General features: G+C 39.5%; 1 protein-coding gene across 1 annotated transcript in view; it reads left to right on the forward strand.

Moving 5' to 3' along the window:
* glcci1a (glucocorticoid induced 1a) overlaps window positions 1-12,942 on the forward strand; it is a 71,444-nt gene extending 58,502 nt beyond the window's left edge. Inside the window, exons 4-8 of the mRNA XM_079828781.1 lie at window positions 1,325-1,486; window positions 1,595-1,744; window positions 4,284-4,494; window positions 4,668-4,788; window positions 9,590-12,942. Coding sequence (XP_079684907.1) covers window positions 1,325-1,486; window positions 1,595-1,744; window positions 4,284-4,494; window positions 4,668-4,788; window positions 9,590-9,911 — 966 coding nt within the window. The 3' untranslated portion in view covers window positions 9,912-12,942. The remainder of the gene's footprint in view (window positions 1-1,324; window positions 1,487-1,594; window positions 1,745-4,283; window positions 4,495-4,667; window positions 4,789-9,589) is intronic.
* The last annotated feature ends 8,038 nt before the right edge of the window (window positions 12,943-20,980 follow it).

The raw sequence follows: 20,980 nt of genomic DNA on the forward strand, positions 1-20,980 counted from the left end.
TTCCAATTCCATTGGGAATTGATTGGATGGTTGTGGTTTGTTACTGTTGTGATCTCATGTGAGTGACAGGTTGTCCCGCCCTCACGCCAGTAAACACGTCATCAGAGATGAGATGTCGCTGCAAGAGGGAGAGGAAGTTATTTTGATTAAAGATTACAAGGGCACATACATTTTCAAAAAACTGTGCATGGATAAATTAATAAGTACTACAATATTCCATAAAAAATTAACAAGTGTCCATTTTGAATTCATGGTGACTAATGTTCTGTAACATTATCAAGACAAACATCCATGTAAAGAAAGCCAATTGTTTTTTTCAGTAGGAATACACAAGTCGAGACTTGTTCTATCACCTCAGGACATACTACAGACAATAAAAGCTGCAATTTACTGCAGAAAAATCTCAAAAGTAAACGGATCACATTGAGACCTGGGTCATGAGGGTTAAATATACATTTCCATTTCAATATGTACATTTATTAATTTAGTAGATGCTTCTATTCAAAGTAACTTGCAAATGAGTAATATAACAAGCAATATATTTTAAGGAGGCAATTACATCACTACAAGATGTGCTATCTATCACTACAAGGTTTCAGACATCGTTCAGAATAGTACAAGATGCAGGATGCGGTTAAGGTTTCACGAAAGAGATGAGTTTTCACTTGTTTTGTTTTTTATATTGTCTACAATTTCAATTATTTCTTGTCGTTCTTCCTACTACGGGTAACCATTCTTAATAGAGGAGGAAAGACATTTGCCTTTTTTATTAGTATGTTTTGGGAAGTTCCTCCTTTATGTCTCTTGTGTCAGTTTCCTTTGACTGTTAAGCATATTCTGTTGGACTGTAATTTGTATGATATTGCTAGAAAACACTTTTATTCAGAAACAATATTTCAGATTGTATCCCTGAATGTATTTGATGTCAAGTTGAAATGATTTATATAATAATTAAAATTTTATGGATTGTGATATTGACCTTGTATTTGTCATGTAAATACCCCTGATGCTAACATGGCGTTTAAAACTTAATAAACATAAACATTAGTGTGTTTTGGTAAAGAATTTACCAGGCGAGCCTTCTCACATGACTGCCTGTTTTGTATTGACCTCTTGTGGCCATGCTGAGTTACAGCAAGCACTCAGGTCAATTCAAGGTATTTTATCGGAGCCATTATGGTTGGGCTTGAGTCCCAGCTTGAGCTCTTTTTTTTATAGATTCTGCTTATATTTTATTTTATTTACCAGCCTTGTAGAGGATAAAATTACTTACTTTGTTGTCTTCTCTGTCCTTATAATTTATATTTCTTTCTGTGACTTTCAGATTGCTAAGCTCAGGCTCCAGCTGCAGCGCAGTAAACAGGGAGGAGGCCGGCAGTGTAAAGACAGTAAAGAGCGTCTTTCCCCCCTCCACTGCTGTACCAGCACCACCACCACCACCACCTCCATTACCTTCACTACCATCAGCACAGCCAGCCAAGCTCCGGTCCGCACATGCTCGCACACATACTGTAATATCAGTGTATTTAGTAAATACAGCCAACAATTTCTGCATAGTTTGTGAAATGCAAATTTGTACCATCTCCCTATACAGTCGTCCATGTCGAAGTCAGCACAGATGCCACTGTCCAACATCACAGTGCCAAAGCCCTCCATCTCCAGGGTTCCCAGCAGCATGGAAGGCATCAACCATGAGCTGGAGAAAGTCTTCATCAAAGACAACGGAGAGAAAGAAGAGCTAAAGGTACACGGGCACTCCTCAAGGCATACTCACTAAGTACAAATGTTTAGCATGAATGAAAATGCATGTCACTGAGTGATATCAGATAGTGTGAATAGTTTTGGTGGAAAGCTTTTTATGGATATTTTATATTTTTTTACAGTATACAGTACCTGTCAAATGTATTTGTCTAAAAACCAATATAATGTATTTAATCATATACTGTATCATGATCATAATCAAAATGTATAATCATGATCTAAATACAGTTAAAACCGTAATACTGTGAAATATTATTACAATTCAAAATAACTTTTTTTTTTTAGAGCTACTAGAGCTGCATGATTCTCTGGATAAATTGAGAATCCCAATTTGTTTTGTTTAGAGCTCACGATTCTCCCACGATTCTAAACAGACAACTTAACTATAACATGTAGCCTGTTGTTCTAGAGATAATTACAATGTTTTAATTGCTCCAGTCTATTTCAAAATATAAAATTCATTTAAATTAATATATATTTATTTTTTGGGGGGGGGATTTATTGAATGATTTAAAGGGATAATTCACCCAAAAATGAAAATTCTGTCATTAATTACTCACCCTCATGTCATTCCAAACCCGCAAGATCTTCGTTCGTCCTCGGAACACAAATTAAGATATTTTTGATGAAATCCGAGAGCTCTTTGACCCCTCCATAGACAGCAATTTAATTAACACTTTCAAGGTCCAGAAATGTATTACAGTTTTTCTCAGTCGCTTTGGTACATTTTTCGAATCATCCTCGCATTTCTCAAAACAATTCGTACAAATAGCAAAACACCATAGATTACCTGCAAAAGCCAGTCTCTTGCTCAAAATCCTTAGTTCATCTCTCAAATGTAAATATCTGTGTTAATGAACATGTCACTGCCATCAGAATGACAAGTCCTTGTGTCATTGTGTACGGATAAGACGGTCAAATTGCTTAGTCATGTTGTCAATATAACAGTGTACTCTGGAGGGATGTTCTGATGTAAACTATGGCTAAAGTTTTGAAGACAATTATTGTAAATTGTAGGTTACACCTTAGTGTATGTGGGAGTTTGATTGCAAGAGACTGGACATGATTCACATTTATGCTTTTACTGTTTGTACTTTAATTTGTTGACAGACCATATCATTGCGATACATAAAGGAAAAGACAGCACTGCATAGCACAAAGAAAAAAACAAGTAGAATTATGAACGTCTAATGGAAATGTATAGAAATATGCTTGACATATTATGACAACTTGTTCAACCATTTTGCATGTAAAGACTTATGCTATGAACTAATGGCTAAATGTTGTGGTGGGTGAGACTATTCAACAGAGACCCATCATAATACATTTTGATCAACATGACATAAGCAATTGATAATGTAGGAAACAGCAGAGAGTTGAACATAATCATTTGCATGGACTCCCATGGAATGAGACTCTGCTTTTTTGATGTGCACAAGTGACTACAATGTGAAGATTGAACTGGTAGTTTTGAGAATTTCAATTCTGATCTGAGAAATGTACCAAAGCGACTGAGAAAAACTGTGAAATAGTCTTGTTAAAAAACTTGTTAAAATAGTCCATGTGACTACAGTGGTTCAACTTAAATTTTATGAAGCGTTAAGAATACTTTTTGTGCGCAAAAAACAACAAAAATAACAACTTTATTCAACAATTTTGTTCTGGCCTGTGCCAGTCTCCTGCGCTGTTTCCATTGCAGCTCCTGCGCATGCGTCGTGATGCTCACGTGAAAAGCATCGACTGCCGTAGATCTCGAGAGCGCTGCGTAGGAGACTGGCACAGGCAAAATTGTTGAATAAAGTCGTTATTTTTATTTGTTTTGCGCACAAAAAGTATTCTCATCACTTCATAAAATTAATGTTGAACCACTGGACCTTGAAAGTGTTAATCAAATTGCTGTCAATGGAGGGGCCTGAGAGCTCTCGAATTTCATCAAAAATATCTTAATGTATGTTCTGAATATGAACGAAGGTCTTATGGGTTTGGAATGACAGTAATGGAATGTAGGATTGAGTAATTAATGACAGAATTTTCATTTTGGGGTGAACTAACCCTTTAACGACTCACTCATAAAGACTCGTTTCATTACTGGATGAATCAGCGTTATTGAACGAATCGCTTGAATGATTGATTCAATGAATTTTTTTACTGGATCTGTAATTTATGCAATTTCTGGTTTCACTTTAAAATATTTTATCACTTTAAAATAAACTATTAACTACGACTTTTGCCTCAATAAACTCCTAATTTACTGCTTATTAATTGTTAGTAAGGTAGTTTTTGTAGTGTTTAAGTTTAGGAATTGGGTAGGATTAAGGGAATTTTTATTTGAAACTTCCAATTACTTTCAAAAGGTGATTTGTTTTTGATCACTATCATATACATCAGTGAACTTACATGAACTAATGTTAACAAATGAGACCAATCTTACTGATTTTGTGCTCTGTTTTATTCTACTGTTGTACAGTAGCATGTTCACAGATCATAATTATTAAAAGACTCTCTCTTTGACTGGCACTCAGGCGCTGGAGGTTCCTGATGGACGGAGGGCTCCGTTTCCTCCCCAGCAGCGCAGCAGCAGCAGTCGTGGTATAGACACTCAGACGCCATCAGTGCCTGGGCGCTCCAGTAGCTGCTCTAGCCTGTCGCCCTGCCCCTCACCCGCATGCCCACCCCGCTCACATGACGGCAGCCCATACTCCACTGACGAGATGCTGGACGACAGAGACAAAGGTCAAACCTACAGACTAGTGATCAAGCCAGATTGTTGGTTAAGGAGATATATCAAGTTATAACAGTTCATATGATATTGATAGTTTGCTGTATTATATCATGCGGGTTGTACAGATTCTCAACTCTGATATTAATCCAGAGAGTAATTTGAGTTTTGTCATTTCTTCCTGCAGACAGCGGCAGCAGTTCTCCTCTGCCTAAGTTCGCCTCATCTCCAAAACCCAACAACAGCTACATGTTCAAACGGGAGCCTCCAGAGGGCTGTGAAAAGATCAAAGTGTTTGAGGAAATGACGTGAGTAGAGGTTTTTTTCTGTAGTGAGCCTAAAATAGCGTACTAGCATGCAGTCTGTATTTTGTGCACGGGATGCAAATGTTCCTCATGCATGGAATTCTCTGATGACCTACAACATTTGCTAAAATGTTCAGAATTCAACCAGAGCATAGTGCATAGAGCATAGTGTGTCTAACAATACAATGCATTCATCTTGATCATCCATTTCGAGTGAAATATAAACAAGAATATCAACCATCATCTCTTTCTGTGATGTGTTTTTTCATGAAATTGGATTTAAAATACAAAACATTATTGCATGAATTAATTAGTTTATTTCTGATATGTAATTAAATTGGACATGCTAATGTAAAGAAGAATTTCAGTGTTTTTAAGAAAAAGTATGCAGGACTCAACAATAATGATTATTTTTTATTGCCCTGGCAACATTTTCATGAACCCCACTTCAGAAAAATGAAAGCTGCACGATTAATCATTAAAAGATTGCGATCTCGATACAGACATCCACGCAATCTTATTCATAAATGACAACGATTCGGCTAGGTTTTGCATTTGCATTATTGTATGGAACACTCATATTAAATTAGAATCATATGAAACTTCTGGTGCTCCTCTGTCTAAAAATGTTATGTTTTGATTTTTAAAATTATTTTACTTTATCGGAATGTCACAAAATGTGACTTTTGTGACACTTGCTATGTGAACACAAAAAAATGGACATAGTTACACTTGTACTTTTCACAGTCAAACATAACCGCCATAGGAAATGAATGGGGAAAAAGAAAATACAGACAATTTTTGGGGAGTACCATCTACAAATTATAAGGGGTGGGAATCTTTAGGTAGTACCTCACGATCCGATCAGATTCCGATTCTGGGAGTCACGATCCGATTCCAAAGCGATTCTTGAGCTACTTTTTTCTTATTATTAATTAATTTGTTTACCGACTTGAAATTATTAACTTAATTACCATAAGTACTTTTTAAAATAATTACAAATTTAAAAAAAAAAATTACAACAATTGTATAAGAATTTTAAATATATAAACTAATATAGCTTCAAAACATAGAATCAAGTAGTAAATAATAAAAGGAACAAAAAAAAACATTACAAGCAATAAACAAACGTTTTCCACTCAAGAGCTGTGAGCTGTGATTTTTTTTTTCTTTTTTTTCTCAGCTTTGTTTGATTATGACTGATGACATCATAGACAGCGAGAGATCTAATAAGCTGCATTCACACTAAAGGCCTTTGCACACTGAGTCCGAAAATTTAGCATGCGAATTTCGGACTCAGTGTGCAAAGGCCTTGATGCTTGTACAGATCTCTTTTGAAAAATAAGATGGGGTATGTCCTGTCTGTTTAATCCCTTAAGACATAACTGACTGTGTTTACGCATCATAAATGCATTATGACATGCAAGTAGCATACATTTATTTAACCACACGAGTCGCCACACAGCCACATACGTGAGTGCTCTTCACAAAGAGAATGAGCATTTGAAATGGAAAGCCTTCTGTCAGTGAGTTTCATATTTTTAATAAAAAAAGCCTACTGCATTCCAAATGACATAAACAATGGCTTCGTAGAGCATTTACCGGAGGGTAAGAGTGCACGCTTCTCCTGTGCAATGAAGCCCACAAATGTCCTTGTAATTTACTTCAACCTTTCGGAACTTTATGAAAGATTATGTTATGGAAGGTTTGAGTGGTGTGTGTCTGTGAGGAATTGGAAGCAAGCAGAATACGGGTGTTTCTAAAGCACATGCAGCATTATCGCGCATCTGCGGTTAAAAACTAAGCTCAGAATCGCTAGAGAGAGAGAATCGCAATGCATCGATGGATCGGTTTTTTTTCTCCCACCCCTACTGTCATGAAACAGAGACGGATTCAGAATCAGATGCGAGTGAAACAGAGTTTATTACTCAGAAAATACAGTTCATGATAACGGTGATGGTCAGAGTCGAAGGCAGGTGTTGATCCAGATGGGGCAGGGACGCAATGGGCAACCAGGTCTCTGATACAATCCACCGTCGTGAGACAATCCTCAGAACAGACAGGAACAAAACGGAACAGCGAAACACCAGGGAACTGATGGCAGACAGGACTGCACACAGGAAGAACAGCCAACGATCTGACAAACACACAGTGGTTAGTCAAGCCTTAAGTAGAGCAGTAATTAAGGTGCAGCAGGTGGTGGTGATGAACAGATGAGCCGGCAATCAGTTGCCACGCCTCCCACTCACACACCATCCATACATACAGACACAGAAAATGAGACGGTGAATTCATGAACCGTGACACCTACAAATCAGCCATGATGTGGAACAAAAAGAACTAAGAAATGAAGGACTTGAACACCAAACATCAAAATAATGATCAATGATGCAAAAATTATTTTATTCCACTGTAAAGCAGCTTTAAAAAGACAACTGTCAATATTCAGTTGAAATTATTACAGTTCAGTGCACTGTGTAAAGTTAATCAACTATGATATGAGTTCATTTCAGCTTTAAGCAGCTCCACAGAAGACAGTAGTGTCGTTTTTCACTTTGAGTCAGTTCTTTTGATTCCATTCAGTTCAATAAAAGCCTCAATGTTTCAAAATTCATCAAGTCCAATCAGTTATAAAACAACTGCAGAAATCAGTGATATCATCATCCAGCTCAATTCAGTTCAAGTTCTATTTCTCATCCAATAGAGTCAGTGCAGTCAAAGCAATAATATTACTGAATATTAAGTGGCCTGAACTAAGCAAGATATAGTGGCAAGAAACCCAAACTCCATCAGGTGACAGAAATTCTGAAAAAACCTTGTATGTCCAGTAGGGTTGGGCCGATAGACAATGCCACCGTCCATCGCCGATGGCTGACAGACAATCGTGATCCCGGCCCATCCCCCACAAATAATGTAGTTGTTCCCAATCACAATAAAAATTACATTCTAAACAGTTCAATTAACTTAAACACAAATTTAAACACATTATTTTATTGTGCAAAAAACGGCAAACGAATTATAGGCTACTATATGTTTTACACAATCTAAACTAATGATATTCAAATGGCTGAACTGCGATCTGCATCCGGACTCCGGCATGTTTCCATCTGGACCGCGAGACAGAATGGTAGCACCATTTTCCTGTTTCTAGTTGAAGTGAGCAGAGCGTCAAAACAGTGGTGCGGATCACACCACAAGCACTCAGGATCGTTTGTGGTAATGATATTCAGCGCTAGATCTCTAGTAGTTTTATCTAAAGCCAAACACACTTCATTCAAGCCCTTTCAGTTCTGTGCTCATTCTCTCTTTCTTTTACGGAGCTTAACGCTCAAACGCAACCTCCCGATGTCATCGTCCATCGCAATGTTTCTCTGTAGACATCGTCTGATGCCAATTTGGTAGACATCGCCCAACCCTAATGTCTAGTATGTAATAGGGATGAAACGGTATGGAAATTTCACATCACGATTATAGTGAATCAAATTATCACGGTTATTAATATTATCACGGTTTTCTTCAAATGAGATGAAAGTGTTCAAAAAGAACAGATGCACACACTTAAAACATTTCAACACATTTTATATTTGAAAATCAACAAACAACAAATAAATAAAGCAGCTCTATGCACTTTTTTAAGCTAGATTCTATTCTGTGGCATTTCCTTCCTTATAATGGCCGTCGTCAATAGCAACGCATAACGCATAAATAATAATAATTTGGTGTAAATATAATCTCTAATATTATCTCTGATGAGAATATTGCTTGAGAATATATTTACAGTGTTCTATCAGCTATGACATTTAAATCTAGCCTATTTTGTGCATGAGCCCAAACAGTATCCTAGTGAAATAATGCATTTTTCCATATTTTCATATGATTTGAGTTTATTTTATTAAATATAAAAAATACCTGACCACTAGTCCTAGATGAACACTTTACAGCTGGTTTTATGACCGTAAGTCATTTTTTTCAAATGCTATAGAAGTTAGAAACGTGTATACCAATCTTGTATGTAACTTTAGAGACGGTCCCTAAATTCACGAATCTCGAACGTAAAGCCAACTTTATGCCAGTCATATCAGATGCGCTGTGGTTCTGCTGTGTTTGTTAGAAACTATTTTCGCTGCTGAATGCATGAATCTCCTGCGTACATCGCACGTTCATCTCTGTTTTGAGTGCAGATTTCAGTGAGTGAGCGGCGCTCTGATTATTAGAAACACGTGTGGTTGGTTATAATGCGCAACGCGATTATAACAGATGGCTTTTGAGAAGACTATAATACGTTCAACCGCCAAAGAGGCTAGTGTGTGTGGTAGTAATACCAGACGTAGTTTTGGTATTGAAGTCAAAGTCCACTTGCCTTGCGTTCGCAGATGTGAAGTGTTTCCCCCTATTACAGCGACTTTATTCTGGCATGTTCCGCAGACAGGGGGACCATCTTCGATTACGTTTCCCTCAGGACTTTTGTAAAAGCCAAAATATGACCACACCTCAGATTTGGTCCTTTTAGAAGGCTGAACAATCCCCCGAGTGCTGTCACTGCCTTCTGTCATTTCTTCTCATTCAAAAAACAACGTTGCGCCTGCACCAGATTGACGCTGACTGGACAGGATTTACCGTGCGTTTTCAAAATCGTGATAATCATGAGCGGTTTTAAAGATAATACATTTTTAAACGATATTACTAACCGTCAGTACATTTTATCGTGGTTTATCGTGAAACCGGTAATCGTTCCATCCCTAGTATGTAACATTCAACAACATGTTTGGAACATTCTCTTAAATCTGTTTCCTCTCTTTCTCAGGTCCAGACAGTCGGCCACTGTCCCCCTTTTCTCCTGCCCTGACAAAAACAAGGTCAACTTCATCCCCACTGGCTCTGCGTTTTGCCCCGTCAAGCTCCCGGGATCCATGCTCCAGCACTCCAGCTCCCAGCAGTCGGACGAGGAAACACAGGCCGGCCCAAGCGGTTCATGCTCCCTCGCCCAACACCATCACATGCCCACTCAGGTCTCCACCAGCACGAGCACAGACGACCCCCCGGAAGCGCTGGCCGTCTCTCCCTGCCAACAGCAGGAGGCGCCCTCGGAATCGGCCTCCCAGCCTCAGAACTTTGAAGTCAGCTAAACGCGCGCAGAGCCGGCCTCCGTCGCGCCCCCGCCACACACGTTTCGCCCACCCCCAAACTTCCTCTTCTCTCTCTGATGGACCCCACCTTTGTGCTGAATCTTTACTATCTGCATGGCATCGCAACTGTGTCCCGAACGAGAATCGCAAATGTAAATGCAGCCGAAGGGTTTGAGTATGTGGCAATGCCACGCTTTCATGTCTGGACAGGAATGGCGTCTGAAGAGCTGGACGGAAGGATGCGTTTTGGGAAAAGGACCTTAGAATATGCAAATCAAAAATTCTAATGGCTTCACTGTTATCTTGATAAATGAGTGAGAGTCTCATACGGAAATCTTATTTATTAAATTTGCCTATTGATAAGTTCAATCACATTCCAGATATTCCCGTTTTGCTTTTTTTAGTGTCATATATATACATACGGATGCGTTCACAGGTACTTTTCCATCCGATTTGATTCCGCATTGATCTCGAGCAACTGCATAGCTGTTTTCAAACGCAGCTTTGCTTTCATGTGTGCTTAAAATTTAAGCAAAGTGGCTTTTGTATGAGCACTATAATCAGACAGCGCAAAGCGAGGTGTCGCCTTCGAATACACCGCCGATTTATGAGGAGAAAGACGACTGAAGCTTTCAGCAAGGTCTTAATAGTGTCAGGGGCATGCATTTGAAACTGATCGTATGTTTAACATTAAATTATGTGTCGTGTTCTCTTTCAACATCCACAGTATGAATAAGCTCTCTCTCTATCAATATATCTATATATGAGAAAATCTATATATAAAGAAAAAAGCTTGTTTGAATTTAAAACCGTGTATTGCTGTGTTATGTACATTATGGGAAATGAGCTGTACTCCACGGGTTGACGACTATCCAGGTTCCCTACCTTCTGATGATATTGCAGAAAGAGAAAAACACAGAAAAAAGGTTCTCGTTTTTACACTTTGTTGCACAGTGTCCGCCTGCGGCCTCGCTTCAGGTGCATCACTTGCTGTTTAAACTCAGGTAGAAATTCACATTCAGATCCGTCTCATCATTCTTTGCATTCCATGACATTCCATGTTGGGAGGTGCTGTCAGGATGACGTGGCGGAGAGAATTTGATTTGATCAGACGGACGTACTGTGTGTTAAAAACGTTAGACGGATCGTGCAACCCTCATGGATCAGACTCACACCCTCACAGTCACTATATGACATATATTATCTTTTAATAAGACAAAACTACTGCCCAGATCACAGGTCTGAGATTTAGAAGAACATTTTCTGTCTGTTATAATACAGTTTAAGTGGCATGTTGAAGAAAATCACCAGATTTTGATAATAAAATTGTTACTTTTTTTATGAGACTAAAATGCGCCAAAAGACCAAGAAAATCCCATTCTGAAGTACGAGTCCTATTACTTTACACCTGTTACTATTACACTTTTAATTTCTGATTTTTTTACTTTATTATTGTAACATTACAACATTGTTCTCGTAAAATCTTGTAACGTTTACAACTTTATTGTCAAAATCTTCTTAATTTTATTTATTTAATTTTTTTACATGCCACTGGCTGCTGTTAATTAATCTAAAAAAAGGTGAATCTCACACACACAAAAATCTGGCAAAAATGATACACACACTCATATATATATTTTGTAGGCTATTTTTATGACCATTAACCTTTTTTGCATTGTGACATTTTTAATGACAAAAAAAAAACATTTTCATGATCGTAATTGTATTAAATTGTATTCATCCTTTTCATTAAAATAATCATTAAAAAAAATCATATAACATTTATGAAAATATATTTTTTCCACATCACGGTAATGGAAATTTGAGGATGAATGAGCTTAATTCTCAAACATGTCACACTTCAAAATATCTTAATGGACCTTAAACCAATCTTTGTTTTATTTGAGCAATTTTTTCCTTTTAATTTCATGGAGAAATATGAAATGGTTTCATGAGATTCACCTAAAAGCTCAGCTTTATTCAAGCAAGATACATTTCAATCATCTATCCGTTCACGTTACCGTACATTTATACGCATGCTGGCTGTTGTGACAACATAAGTATGCGTTTATGATTTTCGCTGATTATGAATAATAATCAGCTTTTTGGAACTAGTGGCAGGCAAGCATGGTTTGTCAGTAAAGGGTTTTCTGTCCTCAAAGCAGAATTTTTATACGAACCAAGGTCAAACAATATTGTATCGTGCTGTTGCAATCAATAGAAACATATTAATTTATCCATCGCATAAGATCAACCATTGACAACCCACATAATATTACATGGCTTTAAAAGTAACAATGCAATCTTTTATGCTGCACCTTATATCAATAGACCAAGTTTATTAAAAAAAAATTTACTCATTTTGGTGAGTGAAGGGTTTGCAATAATGCAGTTTGTTTTTAAATGCTTGAATAGTGCATCATTTCATCTCCATTCCATACATGTCTAATTCTGGAGCCAAATTAGCACACAGCCTGTTGATAAAGCCATCGACTGCTATTAAAATCAGCACTGGCAGTTTAAGAGCACATTGCTGGCCTGGGAAATGTGTTTGTAGTTCAGGTCAATATGTCAGGCTGACCTGCTGTCTGTTTACACACAATAGCAATAAACTATTTTGTTGTTGTGACTGTACAAACCAGATATGTGTGTGAATGGAGGTGAATGAAGGGTGTCATTTGTTTTGAAGGGGGAAAATATTAACTGAGGACAAAGGAAGAAAACTGTTTTGGAAGCACTTCGCCCACATAGTGATTACTATTTGCCTATCACCAATTCTAATATCAAGAAAATGGTTTTTAAAACCTTGTAGCTTTGATTGTTTTCCTCTGGTCTTGCCATAGTGTTTGGCACAGGCTGCTGAGCTTGCATAAGGTTATACAGTAGGCCCGCTGTCTGTGTCTGTATACAAATGACAGTATCAAAAGCCACACTTTACACTTTCTTCAACTTTTAGCCTTAAGTGGCTAATTGTTTCTTTATTTCAATAATAGGAATCTTGTGTCTTAATTAAATAAAATGATCAGAATTAAAATCCAGTCTCCTCACAATTTTTCCTTAGATAATCAGTTACTGCTTCTCGTTTATGCTTCTTTTTGTAGTCCAAAAGAAAATTTCATATAAAGCAAAATAGTTTTGAAAAACCAAAACAAGACCTGCTGTGAGCTATGAGACTGTTAATCAACAGTATATGCTTCTGTTGAAGCCATCAACTTGCATTAGTTCAACTTATTTTTTAAATAATTTTTTAAAGGGTTAGTTCACCCAAAAATGAAAATTCTGTCATTAATTACTCACCCTCATGTCGTTGGACACCCGTCAGACCTCCGTTCATATTCGGAACACAAATGAAGATATTTTAGTTGAAAGCTGATGGCTGAGAAAGGCTTCACACAGGCCTCCATTGGCATTCAGTACATTGACACTTCCAAGATCCATGAAAGGCACTTAAAACGTCGTTACAAAGTCCATCTCACAACAGTGGCTCTACAATAATTTTACGATGCGACGACAATAGTTTTTGTGCGCCAAAAAAAATCAAAATAACACCTTTATCCAACTTGTTCTCGACTTCCGTGTATGCCTCCACGACGCATGCGCGAGAATATGACGCAGATCCGGCGTTCGGACATATGACCCAGAAGCGATTTGTTTACGAGCAGAGGAAGACGCGCGTGTCTAAGCTGTTGGATTCTACATTGATCGTGCTTTAGGTCTCGGCGTAGTGCTCAAAATGGGGCTTAAGTGTGTATTTCATGGATTCCCGAACGCCGGCGCTACGTCATATTCTCGCGCATGCGTCGTGGAGGCACACACGGAAGTCGAGAACAAGTTGGATAAAGGTGTTATTTTGATTTTTTTTTTTGCGCACAAAAACTATTGTCGTCGCATCGTAAAATTATTGTAGAGTCACTGTGGTGAGATGGACTTTGTAACGACGTTTTAAGTGCCTTTCATGGATCTTGGAAGTGTCAATGTACTGAATGCCAATGGAGGCCTATCTGAAGCCTTTCTCAGCCATCAGCTTTCAACTAAAATATCTTCATTTGTGTTCCGAATATGAACAGAGGTCTGACGGGTGTCCAACGACATGAGGGTGAGTAATTAATGACAGAATTTTCATTTTTGGGTGACCTAACCCTTTAATAGTGGAATTTCTGTTGAAAAACTACATTACCCATGATGCTGAAGAAAATTTGGCCAATTAGAGTTGCGGAGAGCTATAAATGGATCTCCCACTTAAGCACTCCCTTTTAAACTACTTAAAGGTCCTGTTCTTCGTGATCCCATTTTTCAAACTTTAGTTAGTGTGTAATGTTGCTGTTAGAGCATATATAATACCTGTAAAATTATAAAGCTCAAAGTTCAATGCCAAGCGAGATATTTTATTTAACAGAAGTTCCCTTTCAAAGCCTTCAGCGAACGGCCGGTTTGGACTACATCCCTGTACGCCCTGCTTTAATGACTTCAGTAGAACAGTTTGTTGACTAACCTCCGCCCACAAGAATACGCGAAAAAAGGGGGCAGGGTCTTGTTGCTCTCCCTCGTGGAGAAGAGGAAGTGTTGCGTTCGGTTGTGTTTGTCGCCATGTCGTTCAGACGCTATTATTTTCATCCCGGAGTCAAATCACCTTTGTTTGGCCTTCAGGGGCTGTAGTTTGAGCGCGTTAATCTCCCCGTTATGGTAAGAGGCGTGACCTTTCCGGGCACCGTGCGCTAAGCTGCTGTCGAATCACAACACGGGAACCGCTGGCACAATCAGAACTCGTTACGTATTTCTGAAGGAGGGACTTCATAGAACAGGGAAATCTTTCAAGCCGTTTTGAGGACAGTGAAAACAGCAGTATACAGATAAGTAAATTGTGTGAAAAATACTGTTTTTTTACACGTGAAACATGAACACGTGTTATATTGCACACTGTAAACACAATCAAAGCTTCAAAAAAACTGGAAAAACGGGACCTTTAAATGTTTCTATATTATGCAATAAACATATAAAATTTTGTTTCTATATACATAATCAAAATATTTAAATCAATAGTGTTACATTTCCCGCAGTTTCATGTCATTACGAAACCTTACTTTCTTCTGTGAAACACAAAAGTAGAAAGTTTGAATAATGCTCATGCAAATATTTTCCATGCAATGAAACCATGTTAGTGACCAGAGGCTTTAAAGCACAAAAATTGACAGAAAAAGCAGCAAATGTGGTTCATATGAATTGTGCACTCTACATAAAAAGGGGGGGTTTTGACAGCCAATTTTTTTTTTTTTTTTTAAGTGTAAAGAACATTTTAATAATCTAAGAAAACCTTTTCCACTATAAATAATGATGTGCAATTGAAAGGTTTTGTGCGATGGAAATGTTCTATGTATGTTAAAGGTTCGTGGAACCATCAATGCTAATTAAGAGTGTATTCCAAGTTGCTTGAATTAATAAAACATTTAGCTCGTTCACTGAAACTCTTAACTTCCAAGACTGTGAATGTTATTCAAAGTATCAAAGCAAGTCATTGAGGCTTGGAGCGACATGAGGGTGAGTCAATTCAATTAAATTCACATTTATTTGTGTTACGAACCGCTCTGAGACTTTAGGTTGGAGATCCAAACGCAGCTTTATTAAGAGGGTAATCCACAATCGTAGTCAAAAGTACAGGCAAGGTCAAAACACAGGCAGGCAGTCCAAACACAACAAGGCAGGGAACACAGGCAAAGAGTAATCCAGAAACAGGAAAGAAATCCAAAAACTAAAAGACATGAAATCGGAAGGAACGCTCAGAATTGCAGCGTTACACGAGACAAAACCTCGCAATGAACGACAGGGTGAACAGGCTTGTTGTTAACAATGGTTATAGGGTATATAGAAAATTGAGCATGGGTGCGTGTTGATGCAGAGCTGTGTCATCTGAATTTCTCGCAGGAGTTGGAGTCGTCTCTTCACAGGTGTTGGTCATCTGCAGTCTTCATGAGAGGCTGGATCCAGACTGGAGCTGATACTCTCTGGTTACCTCAAGATGGGTGTCCCGAGATAAAAACTGAACAGGAAAATAATTAGCGTAGCTGCTGTTCAAAGCATTGAGCAAAGACAATCATGGGCATTGATAGAACTGGAGTACAGGGTTATGAGATGCATTATGTGAATGCTTGGCAGAACTTTGATGACAGAACTTTCATTTTTGGGTTAAGTATCTCTTTAAGTATGTTATTGAGCTCTGAACATCTCCAGGCCTTGAAAGGTAAAACCGTGGGTGTTTCACATGTCAGGACTGATGAAGAAGGTTGTGGAAGTTCAGCTGTCAGGATTCAGTCTCTATGTTCAAGTCCTGAGGGCTTTCAAAGTCACACGTCTCACCTTCTCTGCAAGACAAATTATTCACAGCTTCTGGGCCTATTTGACTTTAGAGGACACTTGAACTCTGCATGACAGAAGCTCTTGCTAGCTGCGTGAAGGGCACAGTCTATAATGAGAACAAACTGATCAGGTATACTGTTGGGGATTGAATGATAAGTTTTGTAAAACATTTGATATCTAGTACAAAAGTAGACTTCAACTGCAGTCATAGACCTGCATTAAGTCAAGGCTGCATTAAATTGATCAAAAGTGACAGAAAAGCTGAGGTGTAAAGTGTACCTGACAGCACTTGAGTAAAAGTACAGTTCTGACTCACAGTTCCAGACCAGCAGAGACACTCAGTACATAGCGGAAGGAGTCACGTCTCGCGCATCACATTGAGAATTTCACATTAAAGCTGTAGTCTACGATGTTGAAAATCAGTCGAGAAAGCCTGAATTTTTAAAAAACTCATCCCGCCCCTCCACACGCACACCCCTCCCCTCTGTGCGTCACTCCAACAACAACGTCACTCAGTCAAGCAGGAGTAAACATCGGAACAGAGATGTACCATGTGCTTAGTCGCTTCAATCTAATGACCGCGCTAATGACACATCATATGTAAAGTTGACTTTCGACACTTGAACTTAGTTGCTTCATCAACAATTCAATGTCACCATTGTCGTAACAAAATAGCTCAGAGGCACACGTTTGTGTTCTCGCCCACGCAAGATTAGCAACACATGCAATGTTCTATCGGCTCGAACAGAAAACCGCTAACGTTAGGACTATTGAAACAGTCAAGCACTTCAAGAAATATAATTACTTTGACCCGTGATAGGCGATGCTAAACGGCTAACATTCCAATGCCGACCGGCAGCATGATCATGTTGTCAGACTGATAAAAAGCTATTTATGTAATACACCACACCATAAAAGTATAAATAAATGCATACCTGCTCAACAAAAAGTCAGCGTCGGTTTTAAGTCCAAGGTTTCTCTGAAGCTTCCTCAAACGGGCAATGGTGGACCCTATATTGATTCGGCTTTGAGTCCGGCGTTCTTCACTTTTTTTTTAAAATCTCTGCTCTTTCCTCAATTGACTTTCTCTTTCTTCCAACCTTGATTGTTGGGGCGAGCAGGGGCCGCTTTCTGATGTCTGTTTGTTGGTTTTACTCCATTGCTGAGTTGACGCTGCCTACTTGTCCGCAAAATTTCATGTCGCAGGAGGGGGCGGGGTGGGGTGCGGTCGGGGGGAAACGCGAGTGGAGCAGGGATTGGATGAGAGCAGTTAACCAATGTAAGCTGTCCGGCCGGACAGCTTACATTGGTCAATTTCTCTGCGGGTGTACACCCAATAGAGTGAATGGATTTTTTTCATTCTTTTTTCTCTTCATATTGTTAGGATTGTACTGTAGAACCATAACCAGCATCTAAACGAGGTTATTAATAATGAACAATCTTTGAAATCGTAGACCATAGCTTTAATTCAGTCACGTGTGACTTTGACCAATAATGTTTCAGAAGCTATATCAGTTCTGACTACGTCACAATTGGTCTCTTTGTCATCCTCACGGAGAGATCTCACTTGTGTGTGCACAGCTCTTTGGGTTGCCGTTTGCTCCCTGCTATAGCTAGCCAAACAACATATTGGATTCATCATTGGATTTATATTGAATTATTTTTGGGCCCATTGGTTATCCAGCCAGGGTCTTTTCTGAACATGGTGTTCCTGTCAGTGGAATTAAGGTGTTTGTATTAGAACTCATTGGTTAACCAGGGTTCTTGTTTACCGCATATACCTGTTGCCTTCAGCTTGCATTGTGCCGTAATTGTGCTTACTGGTAAACCAGGACGTCAGTCATTACGTGCAGTTACCGTGACAAACATGTAACGCTCCTATTATTGCAGTACCGTATTCAGCTCTGCTAATTAAACCATTGGTTGACCAGGGTTTATTTTGCTCAAGGTGTAGGTGTTATGGTTGCCTCATGCTTCACATGTTCAGATCTTAAGGATGCCCATATTCAATGCCCTGCTTGTTTAGGCATGCTTGTCAGGGAAGCCTTAATTTATCTTTGCCCAGAATATAATTTGATCCCTTGGAGGTTAGGCAACAAAGGCAGGCAAAATTTTCAAAAAGTTAAAAATTCTTCTGCACCCACCAGAGCAATGGTTTAGACCGTTAGTAACCATTCAGCTACCAAAACAGAAGGACCTCTAAGGAAGAAACGGACTATGAGAGGCCATTCAAGACAAACTTTACTCGTGCACACACTTTCAAAGCTTTCACACACCGATCAAACTCTCACAGACGGACCACTTCTACAACACTATCCCACCAGGTGGCTGAACTATCTAATGCTGTGCAGGGCATTCAAGCTTTGTTGGCGATGTAATTTACTGCCACTCAGAACGTAAATGAAGAAATGAGGGGATCCGTATCTACCTCCTCATTTTGAACCACGTTGTCTCTAGCAGCCTCAGATTCATTAATTGCTCATGAGGCAGGGTCATTTTACACCATTGAAGGAGACTTCATCTTTGCACTCTAATTGTGATGAGGGCACCGGTTTTCAAGGTGATGGGTCTTCAGTAGTGTTCTCACAGCAGGACACAATTAAGATAGTCTTTACCAAAGTGGTCTTCTCTGCCCTTCGTTTGGCTCCGTCATCCAGCTAGATAGAGTGGTGCGCACACTGGGTGCAATGCTGAAGCCCAGGAGAAGGGGCTCGGTAGCATGCCTCCCTTCTGCCTTTCTTCCCTAGTCTCCAGATGAAGCCCTGAAACAGGAGCACAATCCAGAATGCAGGCATACTTATGAATTATAGATTCATTATCATAACACTGTGTCAGGTTTGAGTCGCGTGGGGAATTCAGTGGCTCATCTGCTGCTGGCACTAAATTCTACCATGTCTACGATGATGCTTCTCTGCAAGCCTTGGGATCGGTTGCCTTCTCCAGGGGAAAGGCTCTTGCTCTTATTACGCAGGCCAGGCGGCAGGTGTAGCTAGCTCAGTCCAAGCTTCCAGAGGCATGCCATAACAACCATTGTCAGTTACCTCTAGTGCCTGGTCAGGTTTTTGGTCCAGCTGCTCAGGAGGCACTCAAACGCAGGGCACGGGCAAGAGAATCCTGATCTCAACATATTGGGTGCAGCGTAAACTACCCTGCACTGGTTGCGCAGCAGAACTTGATTTCATCAAATGCAACTTCATCAAATGTTCCTGGATCAACATCAACCAATCGTATTTGATGGATAAGTTTACAGTTTATGTCAACTTTAGGCTTACAACCGGAGTAAGGTGCTTCTACATCAGTGTTATTCATCTATTTTTTATTTCTGTTTTTAGGGATAACTTATGGGTAGGTTTAGGTTTAAGGGTAGGGATATGGCTAGGATACAATTTTTGAACAGGAATATTATTCCAGAATCAACAAAATATGTTGACCCAGGAACGTGTCTAACCAGGACATGCAAAACAGAGAACCAAAGATAATGGAAATTGCTGTCGCTAGGGATTCAGGGTCTGTGAGCACCCAGGTTTGTCCTAAGGTGGTCCAGGACCCTTGTCAGGCCCTTGCCCTATCAGTGGAGGTCCAAAACCTGTTAGGGTGTGGTTCAGCCACATCCACTACTTGAGATTCCAAGATGATCAATGTTCGCTATACCAGGATGCCTTGGCCCACGAATGATCAGACCTCCTTCTCTATGCCTTCTCCGTGTCTTAGGCCACCAGCAGGGGTAGTGTGTACCTAGTGGAATTTGCAGGTCATGTTGGACTGTCTCTGTTCAGTGCCCTATGAGCAGCACCCGATGGAGCAAGCAGATATTAGAAAATCTGCTTTCCTTTTAGCCATAGCATCAACCAGAAGGGTCCGCAGTGTCTCGGTTACACTTTTGCTTAATCCAGCTTTCCAGCCCAAGGTATTGTCTGCTCAGTTCACAAACAAGCCTATTCAGCTGGTGGCATTTAGGCAAGAGGACAAGGCCTTCCAAGCAGCCCTTTGTCCAGTTTGTGCATTGAGGCAGTATATGTTCAGGACTGCCTCATGGCATACCACAGACCAGCTATTCGCCTGTTTTGGTCCTGGCAGAAGAGCTGTACCCTTGTTGAAACAAAGGCTCGCTCACTGGGTAGACAATACTGTTGAGGTGTATTGTTCGACAGGCCGTACAATGCCTGCATCTGTTAGGTGTCAGTTGTCATTTGTGACAACTTCTTGAGCAGAATTGTATGATTTGCCTCTCTCTGAAATATATGTGGCAGCTACATGGTAATCATCTTGCACGTTGAAGCAGTTTTATACACTTTATGTGGCTCCTATTCCTTTGATTAGATCTGCTGTGTTGCCAGATAACGTTTAAGCTATTGTACCCTCGCGACTTGGCTGTATTCATCGTCCACCATGTTCTAACTGTCTCTGGCAGTCTGGAACAGTGAAATAGGACACTGGTTACTGGCCTAACTTTTGATCTATGAATGGTGGAAGACCGCTCATGTTGTCTCTGGTCACTTGGATTGAGGATGACTAGGAGTGACGTAGTCAGAACTGATATAGCTTGCGACACATCATCACTCAAAGTCACATGTGACTGAATTAATGCAAGATGCTCGATGTGATGGGAAATATGCAACACCTTCCACCATTTACTGACCATCTCTGGTCCCAGATCTGAACAGTTGCGATACACAATGTGGATCAGATTCCAATCGGATACACAAATAATCAGGTTT

This window comes from Gobio gobio, assembly GCF_949357685.1.
Source record: "Gobio gobio genome assembly, chromosome: 11".
Classification (NCBI taxonomy): domain Eukaryota; kingdom Metazoa; phylum Chordata; class Actinopteri; order Cypriniformes; family Gobionidae; genus Gobio; species Gobio gobio.